We start from the raw sequence: 27364 nt of genomic DNA on the forward strand, positions 1-27364 counted from the left end.
TCCTGATCAATCCCTGGGTATGAGGACCCCTTGGAGGTGGAAATGGCAACCCACTCCAGTATTCTTATCTGGAGAATTCCATGGACAGAGGAGACTGGAAGGCTACAGTCCACAGACTCCCAAAGAGTCAGATACGACCTAGCGACTGAGCATGCACACATGCTTGTTGCATCATACCTTTGAAACAGAACGGGGTGTGTGTATGTGCGTGTGTTTTAACTTGGGGATCTTGATTAGCAAACAAAGAGAGAAAATGGAACTCCAAATTTTTATAAAAAATAGATCACAGAATAGATCTGGAAGGCACGTGCAATTTCATTGTGACCTTGTAATTTTATCATGAAGAAAACAAAGTATCCAGAGAGACTGTGATTTAGTCAAGGTGACAATTACTACACAGGGACTTAACCGTTGGATCTTCTGGTTTCTGGTCAGTTAAAAGTCTGATTTGTATACATTTATTTGCCAGATATTGATACTACATTGACAGGAAAACTTCATGTATAAACCATAAACACAAAGAAAAAAATCATCTGAAGTTACTCTGTCATTTGGAAAGAAATGTTTTGATTATTTTTTTGTTAAGCATCTAACATTTAGAAATGTGTAGATTATTAATTTTGCTTTGGCTAAGAGATTAAAATTAGTAACCATTTCACACATCCATGGGATTTCCGTGGTGGCTCAGGTGGTTAAGAATCTGCCTGCAATGCAGGAGACCTGGTTCAATCCCTGGGTCAGGAAGAACCCCTGGAGAAGGGAATGGTAACCCACTCTAGTATTCTGGCCTGGAGAATCCCAAGGACAGGAGAGCTTATCGGGCTACATACAGTCCATGGGGTTGCAAAGAGTCAGACACAATTGAGCAACTAACACTTTCACTTTTACCCACACATCCATATGGACCTGGATTTGTAACTAGAGGTGTATTTATGCCATTGAAATATTGAGTTATAAGGGATATTAGGTGAATCTTTCAATTAAAAGCTTGCCTTAAACAGAATGTCACTGTAAAAAAAAAAAAACAGTAACAGAATATTCTATAATAAGGAATATTTCTTTATGAACAAATAAACCCTGATGACTTGATAGACATTTCAGATGAATATATTATGAGAAAGGAATGTGATGAGAGTTAGATGTCTCATTCAGGAAACAGTAAATGAATGATATGAACAGAAAAGACACAGCCTGTCTGTTTGGGTCCCACGTCTGAGAATGGCTGAAGACCTTTGAGAGATGGCCTGCTGGCCAATATAGAACTGCTCTCCTTATATTTTCTCTTCCACCCACTCTCTCCCCTTTATGTTTAAACAATTGTTCCCTCTCCACACACTATCTACCCAATACTTCAAGCATGCTCAAATCTTTCCAGTCTAAAGAACTTTCTCTTCCTTATTCCTGCTTCCACCTCATGACGAGCCTCCTCTCTCCTACTCATCACATGGCAATTTAATCAAGGCACATGTATCCTGCCACCACGTCATCCTTCTCCCTTACTTACAAGCTGAGTACACTATGCTTCTGGCCCATCATTCAAAACAAAGTGTTCTCCTAAGTCACAAGTAACCAGGATCCTAATCTCCACAGCTTATATTTAATTCTCATTCTGTAACTCTTCATTATTTGGCTATCCACCCCTTATTAAAACCCTCTTACCTGTAAAACTCTGTATTGCTTTTTTCCTCAACAAATTTTAATTGAACCCCTCAATTAAATATCCTAGAAAAATAACAGGTGAATCTGAAGTTGAATTATTGTAGCAGTGACCACTGCTACTTTGTTTCATGGAAAAGTCACTCTTTCAAATCTCTCATTAATCTCCTTCCCCACACGTAGAAATCATATCTAGTCTTTCAAGTCTTTATTTAAAAAAAAACTACCATGAATTATAATATCTGACAAGGACCTGCATCTAGGACATATAAAGAATTTTTGTAATTCAATAACAAAAAGTCAAATAACCCAATTAAAATATGGACAAACGATCTGAATAGCATTTCTCCAAAGAAGTGGCCAAAAATTATATAACAAGAGTCTTAACATCAGCATCATTAATCACTGGGGAAGTATAAATCAAAACCATGAGATGCTCTCCAAATCCACTAAGAGGACTAGATTCAAAAGATAGATAGTAACAAGTGCTGACAAGGATATAGAGAAATTGGAACACCCATACATCCCTGCTGCTGCTGCTGCTAAGTCACTTCAGTCGTGTCCGACTCTGTGCGACCCCATAGACAGCAGCCCACCAGGCTCCCCCGTCCCTGGGATTCTCCAGGCAAGAACACTGGAGTGGGTTGCCATTTCCTTCTCCAATGCATAAAAGTGAAAAGTGAAAGTGAAGTTGCTCAGTCGTGTCTAGCTCTTAGCGACCCCATGGATTGCAGCCCACCAGGCTCCTCTGTCCATGGGATTTACCAGGCAAGAGTACTGGAGTGGGGTGCCACTGCCTTCTCCAATACATCCATGATGGGGATGTAAAATGATGCAACTATGTGAAAAATAATCTATCAGGTCCTCAAGAAATCAAATACAGAGTTACCATACGACCTAGCAATTCTAGTCCTAATGATGTATTCATTATAAATGAAAATAATATTCATACAAAAATTTATATATCTATACAAAAACCTGAGCATTCATAGCAGCATTACTTATTCTAAAATGTGGAAATAACTCAAGTGCCCATCAACAGGTGGATGGATAAATAAAATGCAACTTATATATATGTAAAATATTATCTATTCTTAGATACAGTATGTATGTATATTAATAAACCACTATTTGCAATGATTTAGAATGATGAAAAGGACTGCATTACTGACAGATACTATAACATAGATAAACTTTAAAATCAGTGTGCTAAGTAAGAGCAGCAAGTGATAGAACATACATGATGCCATTTATATGATAAAAACATTGCAGTAATTATGGTGATGGTTGCACAACTCTGAATATACTAAAAGTTATTGAACTGTATATTCTAAATGAGTAAATTATATGACAAATGAATTCTATTCCAATAAATCTGTTATATATTTTTTAAATACCATGAAAACTATAATGGTCAGGAATGGCCTCCAGCAACACATATTCCCCTTTGAATAGTTTAAACATAAAGGAATCAGAATTACTGTTTTAATTTGTATACCAAAAACTTGGTCTTAAATTTATATCAACTGGATGCCACAGCTGATAGGAAAAGAAGCACATCTTAGTTGCTGACAGAATTTTCCTCCTGTCAAAAAACAGCTTTGCAAAAAACAGCTGAAACTGTTAGTTAAATATTAACAGAAAGATCTTCTGCATATCAATTGTGCCCAAAGTCATTATTTTTGGCAGTCACATTATAAATCTAGACTCCAGAGAGACAATTTACACCATCTGTTCTTAAACTTGAGCATGTACCAGAATCACCTGGAGGGCTCAGTAAACTACAGACTGCTGGATCCCAGCCCCAGAATTTCTGATTATCACTAGGGTTGCAGGGGGGAGCCCCTAACAAGTTCCCAGGGGTTGCTAATTCTGCTAGCCCAGGGACCACACTTTAAGAACCACTCCCTATTCTATACTAATCTATTTAGTTGACTTGTGGTCTTACTTAGGACTAATTTATCTCAAAGACAGTTATCGAAAATCAAACCTGTTACACAAGCCATATGGTAAATGAGAACTGCCATAATAGGAGAAAAGCTATTGACATAAGATAGTAGTGTTCTGAATGGGCCACCACGTGAGCTTGAAATACATGATGAGATTTAAACAGTGGGAGCAGGTACAGAATCAGAAAGTCACAGAGAAAGTCAGGCCTCAGTAAACTAGATGAACGCAAAAGAACTAGAAGAAAGATCAATAAAGTTTCGCTCCTTGGGCCAATGAGATGACAGTCACTAGGAAATCAGTGCATCTTAAGTGGCCTTCAGGTTCCTGAACCACATCCTCAGTTTTCTGAGGCCTAATGGCCCTGCTGCATCAGTGTTCCCCTGACACTTTCTCATGTCACTATTTCTGCAGTACAGCAAGCTGTGTGGCTGAGATACCTGTCCTCATTAATCTAGAGTCATTCCTACAATAACCTGCCCCTATGGAGGGCAGACTTCAGTGGCAAGCTTTCCTCTGAAGTCCAGAGAACATATTTCCAAAAAGACCCAAGGATACAGGTTGATCTAAGGGTCAGCTCTAACAAGATGGTGCTTAATATAGAGATGTGTGCTCATTATGGACTCAGAGCTTGTATTTGACAACCACCTGATAAAAACTAACAAAGACGAAGCAGGGCAAAATAAAACAAAAATGAGCTCTTATAATTGCGCTTATAGGAATATATTCCCCCAAAAAGAAGATAGCGGTCCCATATTGCATGAAGCCAAGCCAAACCTGGTTTTGGCGTCCAGTTATTAGCCATACTTTCAACAGAAGCAACAGACAAGCTAAGGCATCACCAGGGTAGAGCAGAAGGAACTGGAAATTATGTAATTGAGTAAGAGTTAATGGTTCGTTTGTGAAACTTCAAAGAAAGGCAGCGAAGAAGAAAAAGATAACTTTTATCTAATGATCTTAGTGCTTCCCCTAATAACTGCAAACTACAAGAAAGAAAGAAAAAAGTCCCACAGTCTAAATTGGGGAAACTCAGATTATTCTTCCTCTTAAAGATCTCCAGTATAGATCAGAATATAGAACACTGCCTGCCATGTAGTGGATGCTCAATAAATAACTGTCAAATGAATTAGACCAACAAAGAATGTGTGAAGTACTGAAAGTAATCAGTCTACTGTTTGGAACTCTTGCTTCCCCAAATAATCTGGCTGTGGTTCTTCTTCCTCCTCATGATACCTGTTAATATATACCTTGGAATTAGTGGCCTTTAGAAGATATTTGGGAAAATGTTGTGCTAAACATAGCACAACGATAAACTAGTAATTAGAGTAGTAGCCTTGGAGCCAAAATAGAGGGAAACTTGTAACAATAAGAAAAGCCCAAATTCATAAGGGCAGCCCATGAGGCTGGGGACTCACAGGAAGAGTATTGAGGAAAGAGTGAATTAGGATTAGTTCCGAAATCAATTTAGGATTTCTGTTGATGGGATCCATGGCTTGGGTAATTATCCAGACTAGGTCAATAGTTCCCAGACTCTTAGATTTATATAAACATAAATCTGAAAACTGAAATTGGACATTCACTTTTGGGCTAAATACTTCTACTTTTATCAGTTAGGGACAATGATTATTGTTTACTGTCACCTTTTCACAAAAGAAAGACCATTTTAATAAGAAATAATAATTTTGAATGAAAGAAAGAAATTTAGCAAAATTAGGCAATTATTTTCATTTTTCTCATATTGTAACAAACTGGTTTGTTACTGACTGCCCCGTGTCCATGAACCCCAACTCTGTAACCAACGCCCTATGTGACCTCAAAACTTCCTTCTCAAAAACGTTCTATGATTTTAAACAAATGTCCCACCAGGGTCAGGCAATAATTTTTGATGACGTGAATGGGCTCAAAGACAGAAAGGGCAGAAGATGACAGAACACAGGTCTGAGAAAACTTCTCCAAAGGGTAGAGGTTAAAAATCAGGATCACAGGATTGGAACAGAGCTGCCTTATTTTCTCAAATATTAGGATAGTTCCTGAATTAGCTCCAGGGAACCAGAGCTCTAATATAGAGCTGTAAGTATACCCACAGGACTTCTCAGTGCCCAACGACAAGTGCCCGCACACATTAGACACAGAATAGCCTTACGACAGTGAAATCATCCCACCTTCTGTTCCAACGCTGGACCTTTTATAAACAAGGTCTTCCTACTAAAACTATACCTGTCCTGTCTATCACAGTGCCTCACAGGGGAATAAGACTGACTTCTGGTGAATGTTCAGCCAGTTATGAGCGCAAAGCATCTGGTGAGCACCAGGTGCCAACTAGGTGTAAGCTGACCTCATCCCTGTCCTAGCAGTCGGCTGTCCAGAAACACTCGAACGGAAAAGCTGAAGAGTCAGACATCTCATCATATATGTTCTCATCACAGCTAGAGCTCCATGCTTCATCTCAATCAATCACATTTACACCTTGCCAAATGGAATTAGTATTTGATATATCTGTTTTATTCTCCAAATACTTAAAATCTGAACTTGGAAAGCTATGGAAGGATATTAAGCAAATCCTCACTTCAAGAAAATTACTTTCTCTTACTCAGTTCATGAGAACCCAGAAGTAATAAACATAATGAATGCTTTCATCATGCAGGAGAATTAATAGATGCCTTTCAAATCTTTTCACATCATCATCTTTACAGTCACTTCAAATATCTAGCTAGCTTTCCATAAAAACACTAAAGAGGATATTACAAATCGAAAAAGATCATCAAAATTTCAATGAGTCCGATTCTATGCAAATTTTGTATCTGCATATAATTTTATGACACTATAAAAACCTCAGGGAAAACGTCTAACTAACAATGTACCCAGGGACATCACTTAGCTTGAATTTCAATTTTTTCTGTCATATTCATGAAAGCAGTTTGTATCAATAATCTAAAACCAAAGAGTAGTTAACCTAATCTAATTTCTTTGTCAAATGTTGGAGTAAAACCCAATTTTCGGTTACAGCAGGAGTCTAGGAAGGTAGTGTGCGTAAAGCTGAAAAGCCATCTGGAACAACAGCATCCCTCCTGTGTGAAATATATCAGTCAGAAAACATGGTGAAGTCTCAGGACTTCCACTTGGTATGGTGAGATCTCAAGCAAGTGAGGGAGGCCTGGTGCGTCTGGCTCTTTAGGAATCATCTGTCAGGGGAGGTGATTCTCTCTCTGTTACTGTGACTGTGCTGCTCCGCATCCTAAGCACACAAGTTGTAAAATCATGCACCATTTTACCTAAGGAGACCTATATCAAAGGAAAATGTTCATTGGAGTTCAACACGGTATCTATAACTAATAGTTTCAATTCACCAAATGTTATTTATGTGACCTCTGTCAGTGTGAATGTGAAAGAAGGTAACTTTACAGATTCTGGGGACTCAAAACACATTCAAAAGTTCAAGTCTAGTCACTATGAAATATACATATTTCCTGTTACTTGAGAGTAGCATTATTAAGTAGTATTGAGAGATGAACTAATTGACTCTGTACATAATAGAAAAATTCAATGTTTTTAACCACCAATAGAAAAACTTTAATGCTATCAGATAAAGAAAATTATTAAATTAATTAATTGTTAAAAGGAAAAGGAAATCCATAAATGTCAAATATGACCAAAATAAATAGCAGGTGAGTGGTAGTTATAACCCTGCAGAGATACCTCCTAGACATCAAATGATGCATCCAGAAGGAACAATTAGCCACACTTCCTCATATAGGCAGAGCCTTGCATAAATCTAGCAAAAGAAGAATCCAATAGGTTGATATTATATGCTTGTAAGGCCATTTTATTCTATTTTTGGCAATAAAGTCATTTTCAAGCTTTCTCAATATATTGGATCTATAACTCCATAGTGCCTTATGAAGGTGGCAAGTATCCATAGATGATTTCTTTTATGACCTGGATCAATATACCATCGACAATTAATACTTTGGGTTGGAGCCAGTTTAAAATAACTCCCAATATACCAGAAGTAATAGACTTTTTAAATTTATGGCCCAATTAAATTAAAACATACACATACACATACAAGATAGGGGAAGAGGGTTCAACATTGTGTTTTCAACTTTAATTTTGCCAAGTAAAGACATAAAAAGTAATAACCTGATTTCTATCTATAAGCAATACCATGAAAGAAATCATACTGTACCACCAAAAGTGTAGAAAGGCCATAATCTTAAAATAAAGATGAATTTTTCCCAAAGAAAGAACATCTAATATTTCTATGCCAACATTCTGTTCAAAGCACACACTAACATTTGAATAGATGTTGTGTTATATCTGGTTCCTCACTAAAACCACACATATAAACAACCAGAACAGAATAGACACTTCACTATTTAATGCACTTTTGTGTTTATATATGGAAATCAATCTTGAAGTTTATTTTTTAGGAGGAGATTTAAGAATAAATGTAAAATGTAAGTTGGATAATTGATAATCTAGTCTCAATTTTCAGATTTACAAAGAAACATTCATTCACCTTCTGTAAGACTCCTTAATTCAAGGTAGAATATTTCTGTAGATGAAATTTCTTCTATATTATGCCTGTAATTATTCAGATGTATCAGATTTGCTGGATTTTTTTAAATGGATGATAAGGAGAGACAGGCTATATTCCTGAAAAAGGTTTTCCATTAATCTATTTTTCTTTCATTATTACATCTCACTAATCATATCTGCTGTATATTTATATTAAAAATATAAATTGTTTCAAAAAATTTGAAGATCACAGAGATGTCCTTTTAAATAGAAATCCAATTTAGACTCCGGTCTCAACAGTCAGTTCTTTCTAACACTGAAGTTTAAACTTTATATGAACTTTTTCCTGTAATCTGATAAGTGAGGGGGAGGTTTCCCATCACATTCAGAACGTAATCCAGCCTTTCTCATGACCTACAACCCCTGCTACCCTCACCTGCTACCCTCACCAAGCGCAGTTTCTGGGACTCTCCTTTCTATTGGATGAAAAAAAAAAGTGAAAGTGTTAGACGCTCAGTCGTTTCCGACTCTGTTGGATCCCAAGGACTATAGCCCACCAGGCTCCTCTGTCCATGGGATTCTCCAGGCAAGAACACTGGAGTGGGTTGCCATTTCCTGCTCCAGGGGATCTTCCCAACCCAAGTCTCCAGCATTGCAGGCAGATTCTTTACCATCTGAGCCGCCAGGGAAGCCCATTGTCTCCGCCGAACTAGCTTCCTTGATGATTTCTCAAACACACAAGGTCCGTTTTGGTCTCAGAGCCTTTGTCCTCCTGTTTCACTGCCTGAAATGACTTTCCTCTATGAGTTGTATATCTTATTCCCTCTTGACTTAAATGCCACCTGTCCAAGAGGCTTTTCCTGACCAATTTCCCACTCCTGCTATCACTCTGTTTTCACACTGCTTGATTATTCTTCAACATCTTTACCACTATCTGATATTATAAATCATATTTGTTCATCTATTTACTAGTCTTCAGCACTAGAATATTATATTAATCAGAGTAGGGACTTGTTTCATTCATTATTCTATCCACAGAATTGAAAACTGCACATTGTAGGCACTCAAAATACTTGCTGAATGAAGTATGGATGAATATAACTGTAAAAAAAATCTAATTTACATAAAAATAACAATTAAACTATACTAATTTTGTCTCTAACTGTACAGGAACTGTTTTTATATTCCTATAAAACTCGTAACAACAAATCTATTCTTTAGAAAAGAACACAAAGCCAAGTATAAATGAATAAATCTAACTCTTACTCAACTGATTTGAAAAGTGATTTTTCTCAATTGAAATGGAATAGTTTTAAAATCAAGCTGAACTCTACTATTCACAATAGCCAAGACATGGAAACAATCTAAAACTATCTAAATTTCCACTGACATAGAATGGTTAAAGAAGATGGGGTATCTATTAACATATATAATGGAATACTACTAAGTCATAAAGAGGAATGAAATAATGCCATTTGCAGCAACATGAATGGACCTACAGATTATCATAGTAAGCAAAGTAAGTCAGAAGGAGAAAGCCAAGTACCTTATGATATCACTTGTATGTGGAGTCTAAAACATGGCACAAATGAACTTCTCTATGAAAGAGAAATAGACTCACAGACATACAGAACATTCTAGTGGTTGCCAGGGATTGAGAAAAGGTAGAAAAGGAGTGGATTGGGAGTTTGGGATTAGAATATTCAAACCATTATATATAGAATGGATAAACAACAAAGTCCTATTGTATAGCACAGGGGACTATATTCAATATCCTGTGATAAAAGCATAATGAAAAAATACAGAAAAAAATATATATTCAAAACTGAATCACTTGACTGCACAGCAGAAATTAATACATTATAAACCAACTATACTTCAGTAAAATAATATTTTAAAAAAGTCAAACTGAACTCTTCATAATTTTTAAATCAAGAAAAAAAACAAACAAACAAAACTCAATAAGCAAACAAACATTTAAAAGGTCATGAGGGATATATACCAGGATAAAAAAGTTATTGAAAATTTTGTACACCAATGGCAAATGATGTTTAAGATTTCACAATTTGTGATCATGCTGAAAATAACATTAATTTAGCCTATACAATTATTTTACTAACAAAAGTTCTTTCATAGATCATCCACTTATCTTTACCTTAATTGTTCAAGTCTAAAAATAGTTTGTGTTTAGTAACTCCAGCCTTAATGGTTGGAATGGACTACTGAGTTTTACATTAAAGCCTCTACAATCTAAGGAAACATTTCTGTCATTATTCACTGTAGTTGTTTCACAACAGGGGAAATTACGATTCCTCTGATAATGATAAAAGACATAATTTGAAGTGTATTTATAAACCTGGATGATATTCAAAAGGAAGATGATACATGTGACCCATTATCACTCCCTGAAGCATACTTGATTTTAGTGTTTACATTTTTTCCCTGATACCGATAGTGACTCGGTGATCAATCAACTATTTCTATGACTTGTGACCAATGGTGAGTTTGAGAGCTGATCAAAATTATAGGTGTGGGCTTTGGTCATCAAAGAGTGAAACTAATTGGCTCCTGTGGGAATGGACCTGCAACCCCAGACTCATTAACTCCACAGAAAAGCAATGCCTGCAAGCAGACCAAAACTCACCACACAATTATCTTCAAAATGTGATTCATGTCTAGTTGGCACTGGTTTTTAAGACTAAAAATAAAACATTCTGTTTTACTAATTATTTTCTTATTCCAAAGAGAAAGAATCTGAGGTAGATATATGGAGAAAAATATCCAGAAGGTTTCCTCTAAATTTTTAAAAAGCTATTTTGAAAGACACATAGCAAAAGCCAAAAATGGTCAAGGATTCTAAAAATACAGTGTGTTTATTTAAAGTGTCAAGCCTGAATCAAGATAGCATTAATCATGTTAATGATGAAGGGATTTCTACTTCAAAGGGCATATTATGAACAGAAAGACATATTGAAATTTTTCAGAATTCAGTAAATTGACTTTAATCCAAATCACTGCACTACAACATAAAGTACTGTGTAATTTGGGGGACACAATGAGTTCCCACTTAGACTATTTTTATCCTCTCTTATCTTTCTCTCCCAGGTTATTTTCTTGAATCTGCCTGCAATGCAAGAGACGAGGTTCAATATCTGGGTCAGGAAGATCCCCTAGAGAAGGGAATGGCAACCCACTCCAGAATTCTTGCCTGGAGAATTCCATGAACAGAGAAACCTGGAGGGCCACAGTCCGCAGGGTCACAAAGAGTTGGACACAACTGAGTGACTAATAATTTCACACTTTCAAACTCAACTTACTCTTCTTCTATGTTCTAGATCTACTGCACAAGCTGAACATCCCCACTTACAAGAAGATTAAGTTTAGGCTCTCAAACCCACTCTTTCTCCCCGGTGCCTGAACATACTAGCCATTCTTTCAACGTGCATTTACTGTGCTGAGAAATACACACAGTAGCTAATCAACTAAACTTTTCCTATCACTCAGAAGTTTTCATCTCTTTTTCCAGTGTGAAGCATTACACATAAATATTTATGTATTAGCTTTTTATTTTTTCCTCTTCTCCAATATTAGGCTGATGACAACTGACTTTCAACCTTTACTGTAAAACTCAGGGTAAGAACTTTTCTTGCACTCTCTACCTATCCACATTTTTCCTTTGTGGGCTCTGATCCCTTCAAAAATAGAGACAATTCAAGTCTCTACTTTCTCTGCCACTGCAGATCCTGTCCCTGAGAGCCTACCATTTAGCAATGTAAATAGGACAAGAAGTTTGCAGAAGAGTGGCTAAGGCAATTTTTGAGGAAAGATCCTAATTATTCCCCTTCTCCCTCGCCTTAGAAAAAACAGGCTGCTCCATCTCGCCAGAATATTTTTTCTCCTAAATGCAAATGCCAAAGAATGATATAAAATGACACAGTTCTTCATCACTTATTAAAGAAGAACTGAGGTAAAAATATTATAAATAATGTCAATAACCTGACAATCAAAACCAGATCTCATATCTTTCTTAATTCTAGGATTCTAACACACTGTGTCTGGATAAAGAAAATAATCCAAACTAGTTTTAATCTCCTATTCTAGCATTATTGAACTTAACAACATTCATAGTAGCATTTTATACTACTGGCATATCCAATAAAGACCATTTACCACTTCTAAATTTAGTCAATGTATCAGTAACTCACACAATTCAGACTTTTGTCATAGTTCCAATCTATGAGTATGTGTGATAGAACAGTTTGTTGACCTTTGATAAAATTCTACTGGTCAACTGTAAGAAAATACTTCTCTGACAATTATCAGCACATTTTCAATGTTTATGAGGGACTACATCTGGTGAAAGGATTACCATATATGATGGGTGCTTTTCTAAAATAAAAAAGGAGTTGAGCTGACAAGAACTTTCTCAGAAATCTCACATTTTCTCCATAACCTTGATGTCTGTCTGCAACTCCTGCTGCTGCTGCTAAGTCGCTTCAGTCATGTCCAACTCTGTGCGACCCCACGGATGGCAGCCCACCAGACTCCCCCATCCCTGGGATTCTCCAGGCAAGAACACTGGAGTGGGTTGCCAGTTCCTTCTCCAATGCATGAAAGTGAAAAGTGAAAGTGAAGTCACTCAGTCATGTCCAACTGTTTGCGACCCCATGGACTGCAGCCTACCAGGCTCCTCTGTCCATGGGATTTTCCAGACAAGAATCCTGGAGTGGGTTGCATTGCCTTCTCTGGTCTGCAACTCCAGAACAACAATAAGATAGAGCCTTGCTTGATTGGTGTAGTACCTCGTAACCCAGTGCCTTGTGACCTAGCAATATCTGATTAAATTTCATCTCAAGAGAAGTACTTACAAGAGTAAAATTTTTTAAAAAAATTATTAAACATATGAAATTCCAACCTGCATGGGTGAAATAAATAACACTACTGCCAAGAATCGGCCTCCAATGTGGGAGACCTGGGTTTGATCTCTGGGTTGGGAAGATCCCTGGAGGACAGCATAGCAACCCACTTCAGTATTCTTGCCTGGAGAATCCTCATGGACTGTAGCTGACCAGGCTGCATCCATGGGGTCTCAAAGAGTCAGACACGACTGAGCATACAACAATGCCATACAACCTCACCAGCCTTTACATGTGATGGTGTCACCTATATCCATCAAAGAGAGGGACGACTTCAGAAACTGTTCAGTGAAAACAGAAGATGGCAAAAGATCATGCATGGTTTGAGTCCATTTTTTGAAAAAGATGTGAGTGTATGTAGGAAAGACTATATCTCAGCATTTATAACAGTGGCTTTCTATGAATGCCACTTTTCAGTTCACTTTTCATTTCTGCTTTGTAATTTTCTATAGTGTTTGACTCTGTAATTAGTCTAGTTCTTTATATTTACAAATAAATGCAAGAGGTGCATTTATATTTCTGAAAACTAAGTCACTTATTTCCAAGCAGAAAAAGTAAATCTCCATTTTGATTTTCAAAACACCTTGGGCATCCTCTTAGAGCATGTATCACATTAAATCAGTTATTTGATTACAGTCATCCCTTGGTATCTGTGGGGGATTGGTTCCAGGACCTGCCAAGGATACCAAAATCCAGTGCACGCAAGTCTCACAGTGGCCCTTACACCTGCAGCTTGTGCATCTGCATATATGGAAGGCCAAAATATTTAGTGAAAAAAATCTGCATATAAGTGAACCTGAGCAGCTCTACAGTACATGAACCATGAATTTCCAGATGTTCAAGCTGGATTTAGAAAAGGCAGAGGAACCAGAGATCAAATTGCCATCATCCATTGGATCACATAAAAAGCAAGAGTTCCAGAAAAACATCTGCTTCTGCTTTACTGAGTACACCAAAGCCTTTGACTGTGTGGACCACAACAAACTGTGGAAATTCTTCAAGAGGTGGGAATACTAGACCACCTGACCTGCCTCCTGAGAAATCTATATGCAGGTCAGGAAGCAACAGTTAGAACTGGACATGGAACAACAGACTGGTTCCAAATCAGGACAGGAGTACATCAAGGCGGTATATTGTCACCCTGTTTATTTAACTTATATGCAGAGGACATCATGAGAAACACTGGACTGGAGGAAGCACAAGCTGGAATCAAGATGGCCGGGAGAAATAGCAATAACCTCAGATATGCAGATGACACCACCTTTATGGCACAAAGTGAAGAACTAAAGAGCCTCTTGTTGAAAGTAAAAGAGGAGAGTGAGAAAGTTGGCTTAAAGCTCAACATTCAGAAAACTAAGATCATGGTATCTGGTCCCATTCCTTCATGGCAAATAGATGGGGAAACAGTGGAAACAGTGAGAGACTTTATTTTCTTGGGCTCCAAAATCACTGCAGATGGTGAATGCAGCCATGAGATTAAAAGACACTTGCAAAAAAAAAAAAAAAAGACACTTGCTCCTTGGAAGAAAAGCTATGACCAACCCAGACAGGATGTTAAAAAGCAGAGACATTACTTTGCCAACAAAGGTCTATCTAGTCAAAGCTATGGTTTTTCTAGTAGTCATGTATGGATTTGAGAACTGGACTGTAAAGAAAGCTAAGCGCAAAAGAATTGATGCTTTTGAACTGTGGTGCTGGAAAAGACTCTTGAGAGTCTCTTGGACTGCAAGGAGATCCAGCCAGTCCATCCTAAAGGAGATCAGTCCTGAATATTCATTGGAAGAACTCATGCTGAAGCTGAAACTCCAATACTTTGGCCACCTGATGTGAAGAACTGACTCATTGGAAAAGACTCTCAAGCTGGGAAAGATTGAAGGCAGGAGGAGAAGGGGACGACAGAGGATGAGATGGTTGGGTGATATCACCGACTTGATGGACATGAGTTTGAGCAAGCTCTGGGAATTGGTGATGGACAGGGAAGCCTGGGGTGCTACAGTCCACGGGGTCACAAAGAGTCAGACACAACTGGGCGACTGAACTGAGCAGCTCAAACCTGAACCTGTGCTGTTCTAGGGTCACCCTCAGTTAGTTTTCCTGGCCAAACGCAAGCTCCTCTAAGACCAGTCATTGCTTTTCACCAACACTTCCCTGTGTTTAACACAGAGCATGGCAATGGCACATAACAGATGCTCAACAGATTCTGACTGCCTACATGGCTTGTCACTTTCATCCACTGTCCTCTGTCCTCCACTACCTGGCTCTAGCTGAATTACCTTTACCTCTGCTGGACGTCATAAAGTCTTTAAGATAACACGGGACAAAAACTCCAGTGTGTAGGCATTTACACACTGAAACATCCTTTGGGATAAAAAAGGTGTCATTTGACGAAGTTAGCTGAGCCACTCCTGGAATCGCTGTCTAAATACTGGCCCATGTATGCGCAGCAACATGAAAATAATGGAGGCTGAGAGTACAAGAGGGCTGGGGGAGTAGAAAGTATCAGACTTAATAGTGGAGGATCATTATGAGATGGACAATTGGAGAGCCACATCAGTTGAATTACAGCAAAGGGTTGGTATCTTTCTGTTGTGCTTCTTTTGTATCATGCTGAAAACTGGACAATTTCTAGCCTATAACATAACAAATAGAACTAAGGTTTATATTTAGTAGTTTAGGTAGCTCATTCTACAGAATTTTGAAAGTTCAACTAAGTTTCTGCCAGCAACAACCTCCTTACCACTCCTTAGAAATTGGGGGGCTCATTCCCTGACCCCACATCTTACCTTCCAAACTACTGCTAATGCTGCTAATGCTCCCAGTCCACACACTCCCTTCCTTCCTGGAGAGGCTTCAGGATATCTCTACAGAGGAAATTAAGGGGAACATTCTGGTTGGAGATGGCAACTAGGGCACTTGGCTTGAAGCCACAAGCACAGAGCTAGGATATTGTTTTGACACTGATGGTTTGGGGTTTTACATGGGTAGTTTAGTGGTTAGGAGAATCAAATGGCTGTCCACCTTCACTTCCTAACTTTGCTACTTAGCGACTGTATCATATTGGGCAAGTTACTTAGCTTTCTGCACCTCACTTTTCCATCTGTAAAAATGTAAATAACAATATTACATTCCTAAGATGGTTGCTGGGAGGAGTATGTGGACAAAGTATCTTTAAAAAAAGTGCTTAGTACATGGTAACTGTCATGTAAATGTTCATTCTTGATAATATTTACTTAGATTGCATATTGTAAAAATTATATGTTTAAAAACATTACATATATGTACATATAAAATATTTATATATGTTATATATGTATATCAGAGAAGGCAATGGCAACCCACTCCAGTACTCTTGCCTGGAAAATTCCATGGACGGAGGAGCCTGGTAGGCTGCAGTCCATGGGGTCGCTAGGAGTCGGACACGACTGAGCAACTGCATTTTTCCTTTTCACTTTCATGCATTGGAGAAGGAAATGGCAACTCACTCCAGTATTCTTGCCTGGAGAATCCCAGGAATGGGGGGGCCTGGTGGGCTGCCATCTATGGGGTCGCACAGAGTCAGATACGACTGAAGCGATTTAGCAGCAGCACCATATATGTATATATATACACATAAATATAGATACACATCTTTTAAAAATATTTTTGAAAGGAAGAATTCAGGATGATTATCAGAAAAGGAAGCACTGAAAGTTCTTCCAAGCACCCCTCAGCATTGTACCATCTCCCCCTTTGTGCTACAGACATAGGACCCTTTTTCAATTCTTCCTGCCTCCTCATGTCTCTTGCTAATTATCTCAGCTGCTGCTGCTGCTGCTAAGTTGCTTCAGTCGTGTCCAACTCTGTGCAACCCCATAGACAGCTACCAGCAACCATTCTTCCCCTCAGATCATAGCTTGACCCCTTTCACCTGTCCATGGATGATTTCAATTGATTCTGTACATCCCTCTGTCTCTGTCTCAACCAGTGTCAACTCCATCATTGTCTCCCTCTAGTAACTATTTACTAAAGACAAGACGAGGATTCATGAAACATCTGTTGTATGTCCCTGTGTGACTTATACTCAATTCCCACCACTCTTTCTGACACTGTGTAACAGTGAAAGTATTAGTTGCTCAGTTGTGTCCGACTCTTTGAGACCCCTGCCTGTAGCCCGCCAGGCTCCTCTGTCCATGGAATTCTCCAAGCAAGAAAACTGGAGTAGGTTGCCATTTCCTTCTCCAAGGGATCTTCCCAATCCAGGGATCGAATCTGGGTGTCCTGTATTGCAGACAGGTTCTTTACTGCCTGAGGCACCAGGGAGGCCCTAACAGTGAAGAGTCTCTCATAAACTTGGAACCTTCCTACACTGTATTTCTCTTTGAGATTCTGCATGAAAGGGTCAAATTATTTTATATTTTTTTTCAAGGTTCACACATATAACTTCTAGAGAAAGAAATCATTTTGATTTTAACATGTAAAAAGATATTTTTCTTATACTTGTATTTCAAAGCTAGGAGTATTGCTTGGATAGTTGTAAATATGAATGTAAGTATCTTAACCTATATTTTCTAAATCCCTAGGTTACATGTAGGAAACACAATTAGGCATCCCTTCTCCCATTAATCCTCAGAGTTAAATTTTAAAATCAAGACATGGTTATGGTCAGGTATACATAACATCACAGTAGGCAGATCAAACTTTCACAGATTGAAGGAAGTTTTGGCTATAAGCCCAGTGCTAATATTAATGAGAAAGTCAAGCCAAGCAGAGTCCAGCAGACCTGGAAGAGAAGAATCAGAGTGACGAACACTGACAGTGTTACTGTAACTCCTAGCCATGAAGAAGCTGCCCCGGGAAACAGATGGTGGCGTCTGGCAGTCACATCCTTTAGTGTCGGGCATATCCTACCAGGCATGCCGACTCTGTTTCCTTCAAACACTGGAAGCATGTAACTCTCCTTTCCGTGATGATGCGACCTCAGCCAAACTTCTGATTTAGGTTCTCAGATAGTTTTCTAGAACAGTGAGAGGATGCACTCCTCAGGCCAAAGCAAGCAGTCAGCACACTTAAAAGTTATACACATATCTTATTTTCAGTTAGTAGTCTGGCAACCCAGTGTATTTTCCGATGGCAGTCAATATTTTCACGTCTTAGTTTCTGGATTTCAAAACAGAGAGCCAGACCCTACTGCACTAAATTAATATAGCTCTGAGAGAAATTCCCATAGAGAATTGATGAGTTACTCTGCATCTATATATATTCAAATATTTATAAGATAATAGTTCCCAAATTGTAGATTAGAAGTGTAAGGACATATGGATGATTCACAAAGGTTAATGTGAAACAGAAGATTAATGATTTCTAAACTGGGTGTAGGGACTTCCCTGGTGGTCTGTGCTTCCACTGCCAGGGGTGCAGATTTGATTCCTGGTTGGGGAACTAAGATCCCACATGCCATGGGGTATGGCCAAAAAGAACAGAAAAATAAATAAATAAACCGGGTTTAAGTGAAATAAATCAGTGACTTGCTTTGCATACCTCAGATTTCCTTTCCTTACTCGCCAGTATGTGAGGAGCCCAAATTCTAAGAGGAGAATGGAAGTGCCAAATTGCACATAATTGTATGAAGAGGTGACACTGGTGAAACAAATTAAGAGTTTACTATAAAATCTAACGTGCAACACCTATTGTAGCCAGAATTAAGGGTATCGTCACATGAAAATATCCCAGAATTATTTCTGTAAAGTTCAAACTTTTAACATGGAAAGAATTCTAACAAATTTCAGACATATGAATTCTATCAGATACTCTCCTAATTTTAAACTCTCTTTTCAAATAAAAACATTAATTTGCCATTGAATTACCTGTTTTACATTTTTTTCCATTCATTCACACAGCACACATTTCTAGAACATCCACTAAATTCTAAGAGCCACTCTGGACAATCCACAAGACACCATCTCTCTGTTTGTGAGGAGTTCATTGTGTTTTGGGTTGCACCCGATCAAAACATTACCTCACATCAAGGCATCTGTTAACTGAGGGACAAACCAAGGACAGGCTCTGGCGTCAGTCTCATCCTGACTCTGCGAAGCAGGCCACACCACAGCCTGTCTTGAGATACGATAATTATATCTGTGTTTCCACCTCCCTTTCCCTTTCCTGCTTGTTACTCATCTTCTATTTCCCCAGCCTCACCTCCTTTTTCTCTCCCCCGCCACCTCTTCTTTCTCTCCCTTCTCTGTCCCCTTCCTTTCCTCCTCTTTTTCTTTGGCATGCAATTTTTGTTTTGAGGATTCAACTCCAACGCACACGTCTGCCAGGTGGTTTAATTCTTTTTTAAAAAAAATATGGATTTATTTATCTGCTCTGCTGGGTCTTTGTTGCTGTGCGTGGGCTTTGTCTAGTTGTGAGAAAGCTCAAGCTCTGCATGAGCTTGTCACTGCAGTGGCTTCTTTTGTTGCTGAGCATGGGCTCTAGGCACATGGGCTCAGCAGTTGCAGCTTGCTGGTTCTAGACTGCAGCATCAGTAGTTGTGGCACATGGCTTATGGGATGCCCCACAGCAGATGAGATCCTCCCAGACCAGGGACCAAACTGGTATCACCTGGATTACAACATGGATTCTTAACCCTTGGACCACCAGAGAAGCCCCTGGGGCATAATTCTTTTAAATACATGTGTCCTTAATATCTCCTAGGTGGTTGAAGGGGCTCACAAGCTGTCTAGAAACTGTTTAATTTTTAAATTTTAATGATAATTTTATTTTCATCAGAATATAAAAGTAAATATTTTATAGTAATAATTCACCCCTGAAATACTTTTTCATTTATTTTTACAGAATATATTTCAGCTTAAATTTTTTTTTTAATTGAAATACTTAGCACCTAGTAGGGATCAAAGAATATATTCTAAGGCATCCATAAAAATAGTTCCTTCAGAAACAACTCTAAACAAATGATCCTATGCTCTGCCTAAAGAAATTGCTTACTTAACTAAAAACAAATGCACACAGTTAAACTGCAGAAATTCGTCTTTAATCTGAGGCTATCTATATTGCCAACACAAATTGAAGACAAGGATGAGATGGGCTCTTAAGGAAATAGAAAAGATTACCAGATTTTTCTGTCATTCATATACTGAATACTGTGAATTTGTATAGTATCACTTATCCAGATCTTTATCTACAGAAGAAAAACCCAAAGTTCAATAAAATGCCATCAAGTTCATCCATGCTAGTACAGCTCTTCATTGCCATAGAAAAGTTGTTGATTATTTGCCAGAAAAATATCTTCATGCTTTTTAAAAACCACAAACAGCTTTTAAATGAAGTATAAGTCAAAGATTATTCCGAATGTCAGCTATTTAGAGATATGAATCTATAAAAGAAGTTTCTTTTCCATATTTAAGTTCTATTTAATTTGGGTAGATCTATCGAAATAGGAGGCCTGAAGGAAAGTATTGATGAGAAAATGTCTATCCCACCCTTGGAGCCACCCTTAACAGCTTATGAGACCTGAATCTGGGAGTATGACAGCAGAGAGGAACCTTGAAAGCCTATTTTATTCCCATCCTTCTCTTCCCCTAAGTGTGAGAGAAAGAAAGGCACTGGATGTTACTGGAACTCAGCGGCAGGCTTGAACCCTTCCCAGAGGCCCCAGATCCCCTGGTGCTGAAAGTGTCAAACCTTTAATTCCAGGTTGCTTCCTTCATCCTAACATAGGACAACAATCTCTTGAAAACAGATTTTTAAGTTCTCTCTCTCTTTGAGTTCTGACTGCAGAACTTGTAAATATTTTTTCATGATATATGTATATTTGAATTTAAAGTTAGGAAGTCATTCACTTACCATGACAAATTAGTTACAGACATTGCAGCAATTTCTGGAGGAGTCTTGTGGCACAGTCTTCTCTTGGTTTCAAAGTAGGGAATGAGTAGGTCAAGCAGACAAGACCGTCAGGAACTTTAGCTTTGCTACCACAATGATGCACAAACCACTTAGTTACTCACAGTTTAAGAAAACCTGGAAAGAAAAGGAAGAAGACAGTATCTTTAGTACCTAGTTCAAATGTAAGACACTCATAAACTAAAGAAAATTAAAACAAGTTTATGATAAACTGAATGAATGCTTCTTCTGGAAAATAAATTGAAAGATTAATAAAATGTTAATTCTCTGAAGCAGAAAATACAGAAGGAACAGACTGTATTTTAGAGACACTGAATTTTTTTCCCTTTAGGGAAAAAAATCCTTCAATCAGTTATGTGCTCTAAATCAGTTTTATACACTTGAGATAAGATCAAGAAATTGATTAGCTCATAGCAGATACTGAAAAAAAAAGAGTTCCTGGGCACAAATTGTTGTTATATCCAAAGTTTTAATTAAAAAAAATCATTCATTACTACATCTGAACAGATAAGAATTTATACTGAATAACACATGGGAGATAACCAGTGTGTTTTTATGTAACAAACATTTCCACACATTTTTTGGAGCATTTACAGTGTACAGTGTTCTATGATTTTGAACCAAAATTTTCTTAGGGTACAATTAACTCCATGGTGCTATGTTAGGCTGTTTCATTAGTTCAGGCCATAAATCTGTTGACAAACATTCATTGAACATATACTATGTTTAGGCTATCCTAGGTAGAGCTCAGGAACACAGACAAACAGCACATGAATAAAACATTGCTTCTGCCACCAAAAATGTTTAATATAAAAAAGATAATTATAATAAAATAGGGCAAGAAAAATTTATACAGAGTGTATGGGAATAAAGAAGCGGGGCTTCTGGGCCACTATTTAGAAATTTTTGGAAAGATTTCTAAGGAAAATATGTCCCATACTAATACCACCAAATCTTGTTGCAAGTTTAAAAAAAAAAATTAAAGTGACAGAATAGGCAGAATTTATCCCTTTCTCATAGAAACCAATCTTGAGTCTCAAGAAGGCCAAGGTGGATATGGCAACTTCATGGACACCAGGTATGCAGGCTCCCTTTTTGTTTCACCATTCTCAACAGATGGTTCCCCATCATGCTCGAAGTGGCTGCTGACTGCAGGGAGTGTGTCTGGGTCCAGGTGGCAGAAAACAGGAAGAGGGAAAGCAGGATGCATCCTAAGATTTACACATGAAATTTCCACTTGCATTTCATTGGCTGGAATGTAGTCAAATGACCATTCCTAGTCTAAGGAAGACTAGAAAATGCAGCCATTATTCCAGACAATCTTCTGTTTAGCCACAAACCAAGGTGTCTATCAGAAAGCAAGTGGGGTGGGTGGAGTGGGCCTTGAGAGAAAATTAGCACTGTCTGCCATCATGTTTGAGATTCTGTGATCTTTACCCCCAATATTTTATGATGTTGTACCTACTGCAAAGTGGCAAACATGGGACAGAGGGGAATTGGAACTGATCCATGTTCATGGGTAATTTTACATATTTTACACATAATTTTAAATATCAAGCTTCCTCAGTTTTCTTAAATCATTCATAGATTCAAAAAAGTGTTTTCTGTGCCCTACTATTTACGAAGCCTGAACTAAGGACACAAAGATTAATAAAATACAGTCTTTGCTCAGAAAGAGTTCACTGTCTAACACAGAAACCATCATATAAAAAATAAAATAAAATACTCTCTAACAATTGCTCTATATGTTCAAAGGCATACAAGGAGCTATAGGGGAATAGAGAAAGTACCATAATTCTAATATTCTAATTGTAAGAGATTCTGACTGCCAGTGAAGTAAGCAGCTAGAAAGTCTATATCCTAAATCATCTTGCAAGCTAAGAAGCTTTCAAGTCCATCCTGCCCATGGTTAATTTTAAAAATATATGGGGGCTTATGTTTACTAAGGATATAAGAACTTTACATTCTCCTCCTCAAACTGGTAACTGCAAACACTCATAATTTATGTTCACTGAGTCTTATCAAGGGTTTGGTTATGGCCCCTCTCCACTCCCCCAAAAATGTATGTAATACTGTCTGACACAATTCATCCTTCTAGAAATTCTTAGTTCTATCTTTAGAGAAATGTAATATATCTGGATGTTATTATTTTAATACCTAACTAAATTATGCTTACTGAATTATACTTTGGGGTTTTGCCAAGAGTTTGCATTGAGGGACATCATTAAAGAAAATAATGAGTAAACAAGCAAAAACCAGGCCTGTGAAATCAGCTATTAGGTTCAGCGAAATATTAGTCAGCACAAAAATACTGCCCTTGCAAGCATTCAGTGGAAAAATGTGTCAGTTTTCAACACCAGAAAAACTACCATTCTAAATTTCTGGTTTCTGTCAATATGGTTTGCTTGATCTCTATTCAATAGTGCAGAGAAATAGAGGAAACCAATAGAATGGTAAGACTAGAAATCCCTTCAAGAAACTTGGAGATATAAAGGGAACATTTTATGCAAGGATGGGCAAGAAAAAGGACAGAAATGGTAAGGATCTAACAGAAGCAGAAGAGATAAAGAAGAAGTGACAAGAATACATATCGGAACTATACAAGAAGGTCTTAATGACCCAGATAACCACGATAGCGTGGCCACTCACTTAGAACCAGATCTTCTGTAGTGTGAAGTGAAGTGGGCCTTAGGAAGCATCACTACAAACAAAGCTAGTAGAGGTGATAGAATTCCAGCTGAACTATTTCAAATCCTAAAGGATAATGCTGCTAAAGTGCTGCACTAAAAATGTCAGAAAACTTGGAAAACTCAGTGGCCACAGGACTGTCAAAGTTAGTTTTCATTCCAATCCCAAAGAAGGGCAATGCCAAAGAATGTTCAAACTACTGTACGATTGCTCTTGTTTCACATGCTAGCAAAATGATGCTCAAAATCCTTCAAGCTAGGCTTTAGCAGTACCTGAATCAAGAACTCCCAGATGTATAAGGTGGGTTTCAAAGAGGCAGAGGAACTGGAGATCGAATTGCCAATATCCTTTGGATCACAGAAAAAGCAAGAGAGTTCCAGAAAGACATCTACTTCTGCTTCACTGACTATGCTAAGATCTTTGTGTGGATCAAAACAAACTGTGAAAAATTCTTCAAGAGATGAGAGTACCAGACCACTTTACCTGTCTCCTGAGAAATCTATATGCAAGTCAAGAAGCAACAGTTGGAACTGGACATGGAACAATAGACTGGTTCCAAATCGGGAAAGAAGTATATCAAGGCTATATACTGTTTTCCTGCTTACTCAACTTATTTGCAGAGTACATCATACGAAATGCCGGACTGGATGAATCACAAGATGGGATCAAGATTGCAGGGAAAAATATCAACAACCTCAGGTATGCAGATGATAGCACTCTAATCACAGAAAGTGAAGCAAAAGTAAAGATTCTCTTAGGAGAATGAAAAGGACAGTGAGAAAGCTGGCTTAAAACTGAACTTTCAAAATTTAAGATCATGGCATGCAGTCCCATCATGGCAAATAGAAGAGGAAAAAGTGGAAGCAGTGACAGATTTTATTTTCTTGGTCTCCAAAATCACTGCAGACAGTGACTGCAGGCAATTAAAAGACACTTGCTTCTTGGAAGGAAAGCTGTGACAAACCTAGACAGCATATTAAAAAGCACAGACATCACTTTGCCCACAAAGGTCTGTATCGTCAAAGCTTTTTTTTTTTTTTTCTGGCTTCCCTCATAGCTCAGTTGGTAAATTATCTGCTTGCAATGCAGGAGACCCAGGTTCGATGCCTGGGTCGGGAAGACCCCCTGGAGAAGGAAACGGCAACCCACTCCAGTATTCTTGCCCGGAGAATCCCATGGACAGAGGAACCTGGCAGGCTAGAGTCCATGAGATCACCAGAGTCAGACATGACTTAGCGACTAAATCACCATGTGTTTTTCAATAGTCACATATGGATGTGAGAGTTAGACCAGAAAGAAAGTCCAGTGCCAAAGAATTGATGCTTTCAAACTGTAGTGCTGGAGGAGACTCATGAGAGTCCCTTGGACTGCAAGGAAATTAAATCAGTGAATCCTAAAGGAAATCAATCCTGAATATTTACTGGAAGAACTGATGCTGAAGTTCCAACATTTTGGCTACCTGATGCAAAGAGCTGACTCATTGGAAAAGACCCTGGTGCTGGTAAAGGTTGAAAGCAAAAGAAGAAGGGAACGGCAGAGGATGAGATGGTTAGATAGTATCACCGACTCAATGGACCTGAATTTGAGCAAACTCTGGGAGATAGTGGAAGACAGAGAAGCCTAGCATGATATGGTTCATGGGGTCTCAAAGAGTTGGACATGACTTAGTGACTGAACAAAATCAACAATTCAACAACACATGGCATTATTGCAATTTATGCTTATTTCTTTGCTTTAACTTATGGTAAGCTCTGAAGCAAATTTATGACATGTCTTTAAGAACTATATAAGGCCTTGGGCCTTGATGTCTGCTTTTTTTACACCAATCCATTTTTGCCAACTTTAATTTTTAACCTGTCTTGATACACACATACATATACACACTATACTTATGTAAATACATATAAAACCATTCTTAAGTCTGTTTCAGAGTGAGAAAAGACCACAGTTCCAGAGTTGTTTGCTTCTACAAAATGAAGAAATAACATGTAAAGAAATTTGATCCAGTATCTTAGATCAACTCAAACTAAACTATTGCTTTTGTAAGTCAGATATCATCAGTGGGTGTGATCCAACTTGACATAATAAAGAGTCAACCACTATAGCCTTCAGCATGACTAAAGCTTAGACATGCTTCTTTTTGACTATGGGTCCCTTACCTCCCCTTTCTTAGAAAAACTACCAATGTAAATCATTCTCTGCCTCTTTGAAATGTAAATCTTCTTCCAGTCTCTGGCCAGTTTTACAACCAAGGAAGGCCCTTCATAAGTACCTAAGAACCAACCCTTTGAAATGTAACTCTAAAAGGAGATATTGCTCCACTCCCCATTTTCAGTGGGAGTTCAGAAGTCTAACTGCCATAAACACCAATCAACAAAGATGCCTGATCACAATGACCTACCTCCCCAACACCTCCACTGCTTTTCTACTAGCTCACCCACAGCACATAAAAACCTTCCTGCCTTTTGTTTCAGCAGAGGTGAGCTCCATCTCTCTCCTCTACTTAAAGAAAAGAAAGAAAGTGAACTCACTCAGTCATGTCTGACTGTTTGTGACCCAGTGGACTGTAGCCTACCAGGTTCCTCCATCCATGGGATTCTCCAGGCAAGAGTACTGGAGTGGGTTGCCATTTCCTTCTCCAGGGGATCTTCCCAACCCAAGGATCGAACCCAGGTCTCCCACATTGCAGGCAGAAGCTTTACCCTCTGAGCCACCAGGAAAGCCCCTCCTCTACTGAAACAGTCTTGAATTAAGTTGTCCTTGCCAGTCGAACTCTGTCTGGTTCAATTTTTCTTTGAGAGAGTCTTGTTTTTAGTCCTTAAAGTTCAGAAAATTTTCCTAAGCTGCTGGCAATATTGTTAAAAACAGCAATGTTTTCTTAATCTACTTTACCTGCAGGCACTATCAACTTGGATTTCAATAAGTTTATAATAAATGTGGATTTGTAAAAAAAAAAAAAAAAAAGACAAAAAAAACTAGAGAATTGCATTTTAATGTAGACTGCATACAAATAAAATATTTGAACAAAAAAATCATAGTGACCATTGATAATTGAGGCTTCCCAGGTGGCAATACTGGTAAAGAATCTGCCTGCAAAGCAGGAGGCCCAAGTTCAATCCCTGGATCAGGAAGATCAACTAGAGAGGAGAATGGCTACCCACTCCAGTATTCTTGCCTGGAGAATCCCATGAACAGAGCAGTCTGGAGGGCTACAGTCCATAGGGTCGCAAAGAGCTGGATATGACTGAATTGACTTAGTGTGCACTCATAATTACTATGACACTAGTTTTGGTATTATGTCATCTTTTATTTTTATTTGCATCTTATAACTAAATGATTTATTTCTTCAAGGATATACACCTAGAGGCACTCAATAAAGTTTACTGAGTTAAAAAACACATGCACAAAAAGCCCATTATGTTTACGTTTCTATGAAGCAGAGGTTTTCAGAGGACTTGAGAGTGGGCTTGTTATTCTTTTAAATGGCATTTAAATGATTCATTGTTTATCAATACTACCTTTCCAGAAAAAAATATCTTTATGATCTTCAGGCAAGTTTAAATTTTCCATTTATGTGATGATTCACAATCTTTATTCTAATCCCAATATCAGTCTCCACACTGAAGTATGAATTTATAGCTTTCGGCCAAAATTCTACCATTACTAAGAGCCACATTCTGCCCCTTTGTCAAAAGGAAAAAATAATATATCTTCATGGTTATATAAATGTTTCAAAATATATGGAATAATTTGAC

The 27364-nt window shown here is 38.1% G+C and overlaps 1 protein-coding gene across 1 annotated transcript in view; it reads right to left on the reverse strand.

Moving 5' to 3' along the window:
- OXR1 (oxidation resistance 1) overlaps positions 1-27364 on the reverse strand; it is a 486852-nt gene that overhangs the window by 377568 nt on the left and 81920 nt on the right. Inside the window, exon 3 of the mRNA XM_043483377.1 lies at positions 20865-21038. Coding sequence (XP_043339312.1) covers positions 20865-20887 — 23 coding nt within the window. The 5' untranslated portion in view covers positions 20888-21038. The remainder of the gene's footprint in view (positions 1-20864; positions 21039-27364) is intronic.

Source organism: Cervus canadensis, chromosome 12, assembly GCF_019320065.1.
Source record: "Cervus canadensis isolate Bull #8, Minnesota chromosome 12, ASM1932006v1, whole genome shotgun sequence".
NCBI lineage: Eukaryota > Metazoa > Chordata > Mammalia > Artiodactyla > Cervidae > Cervus > Cervus canadensis.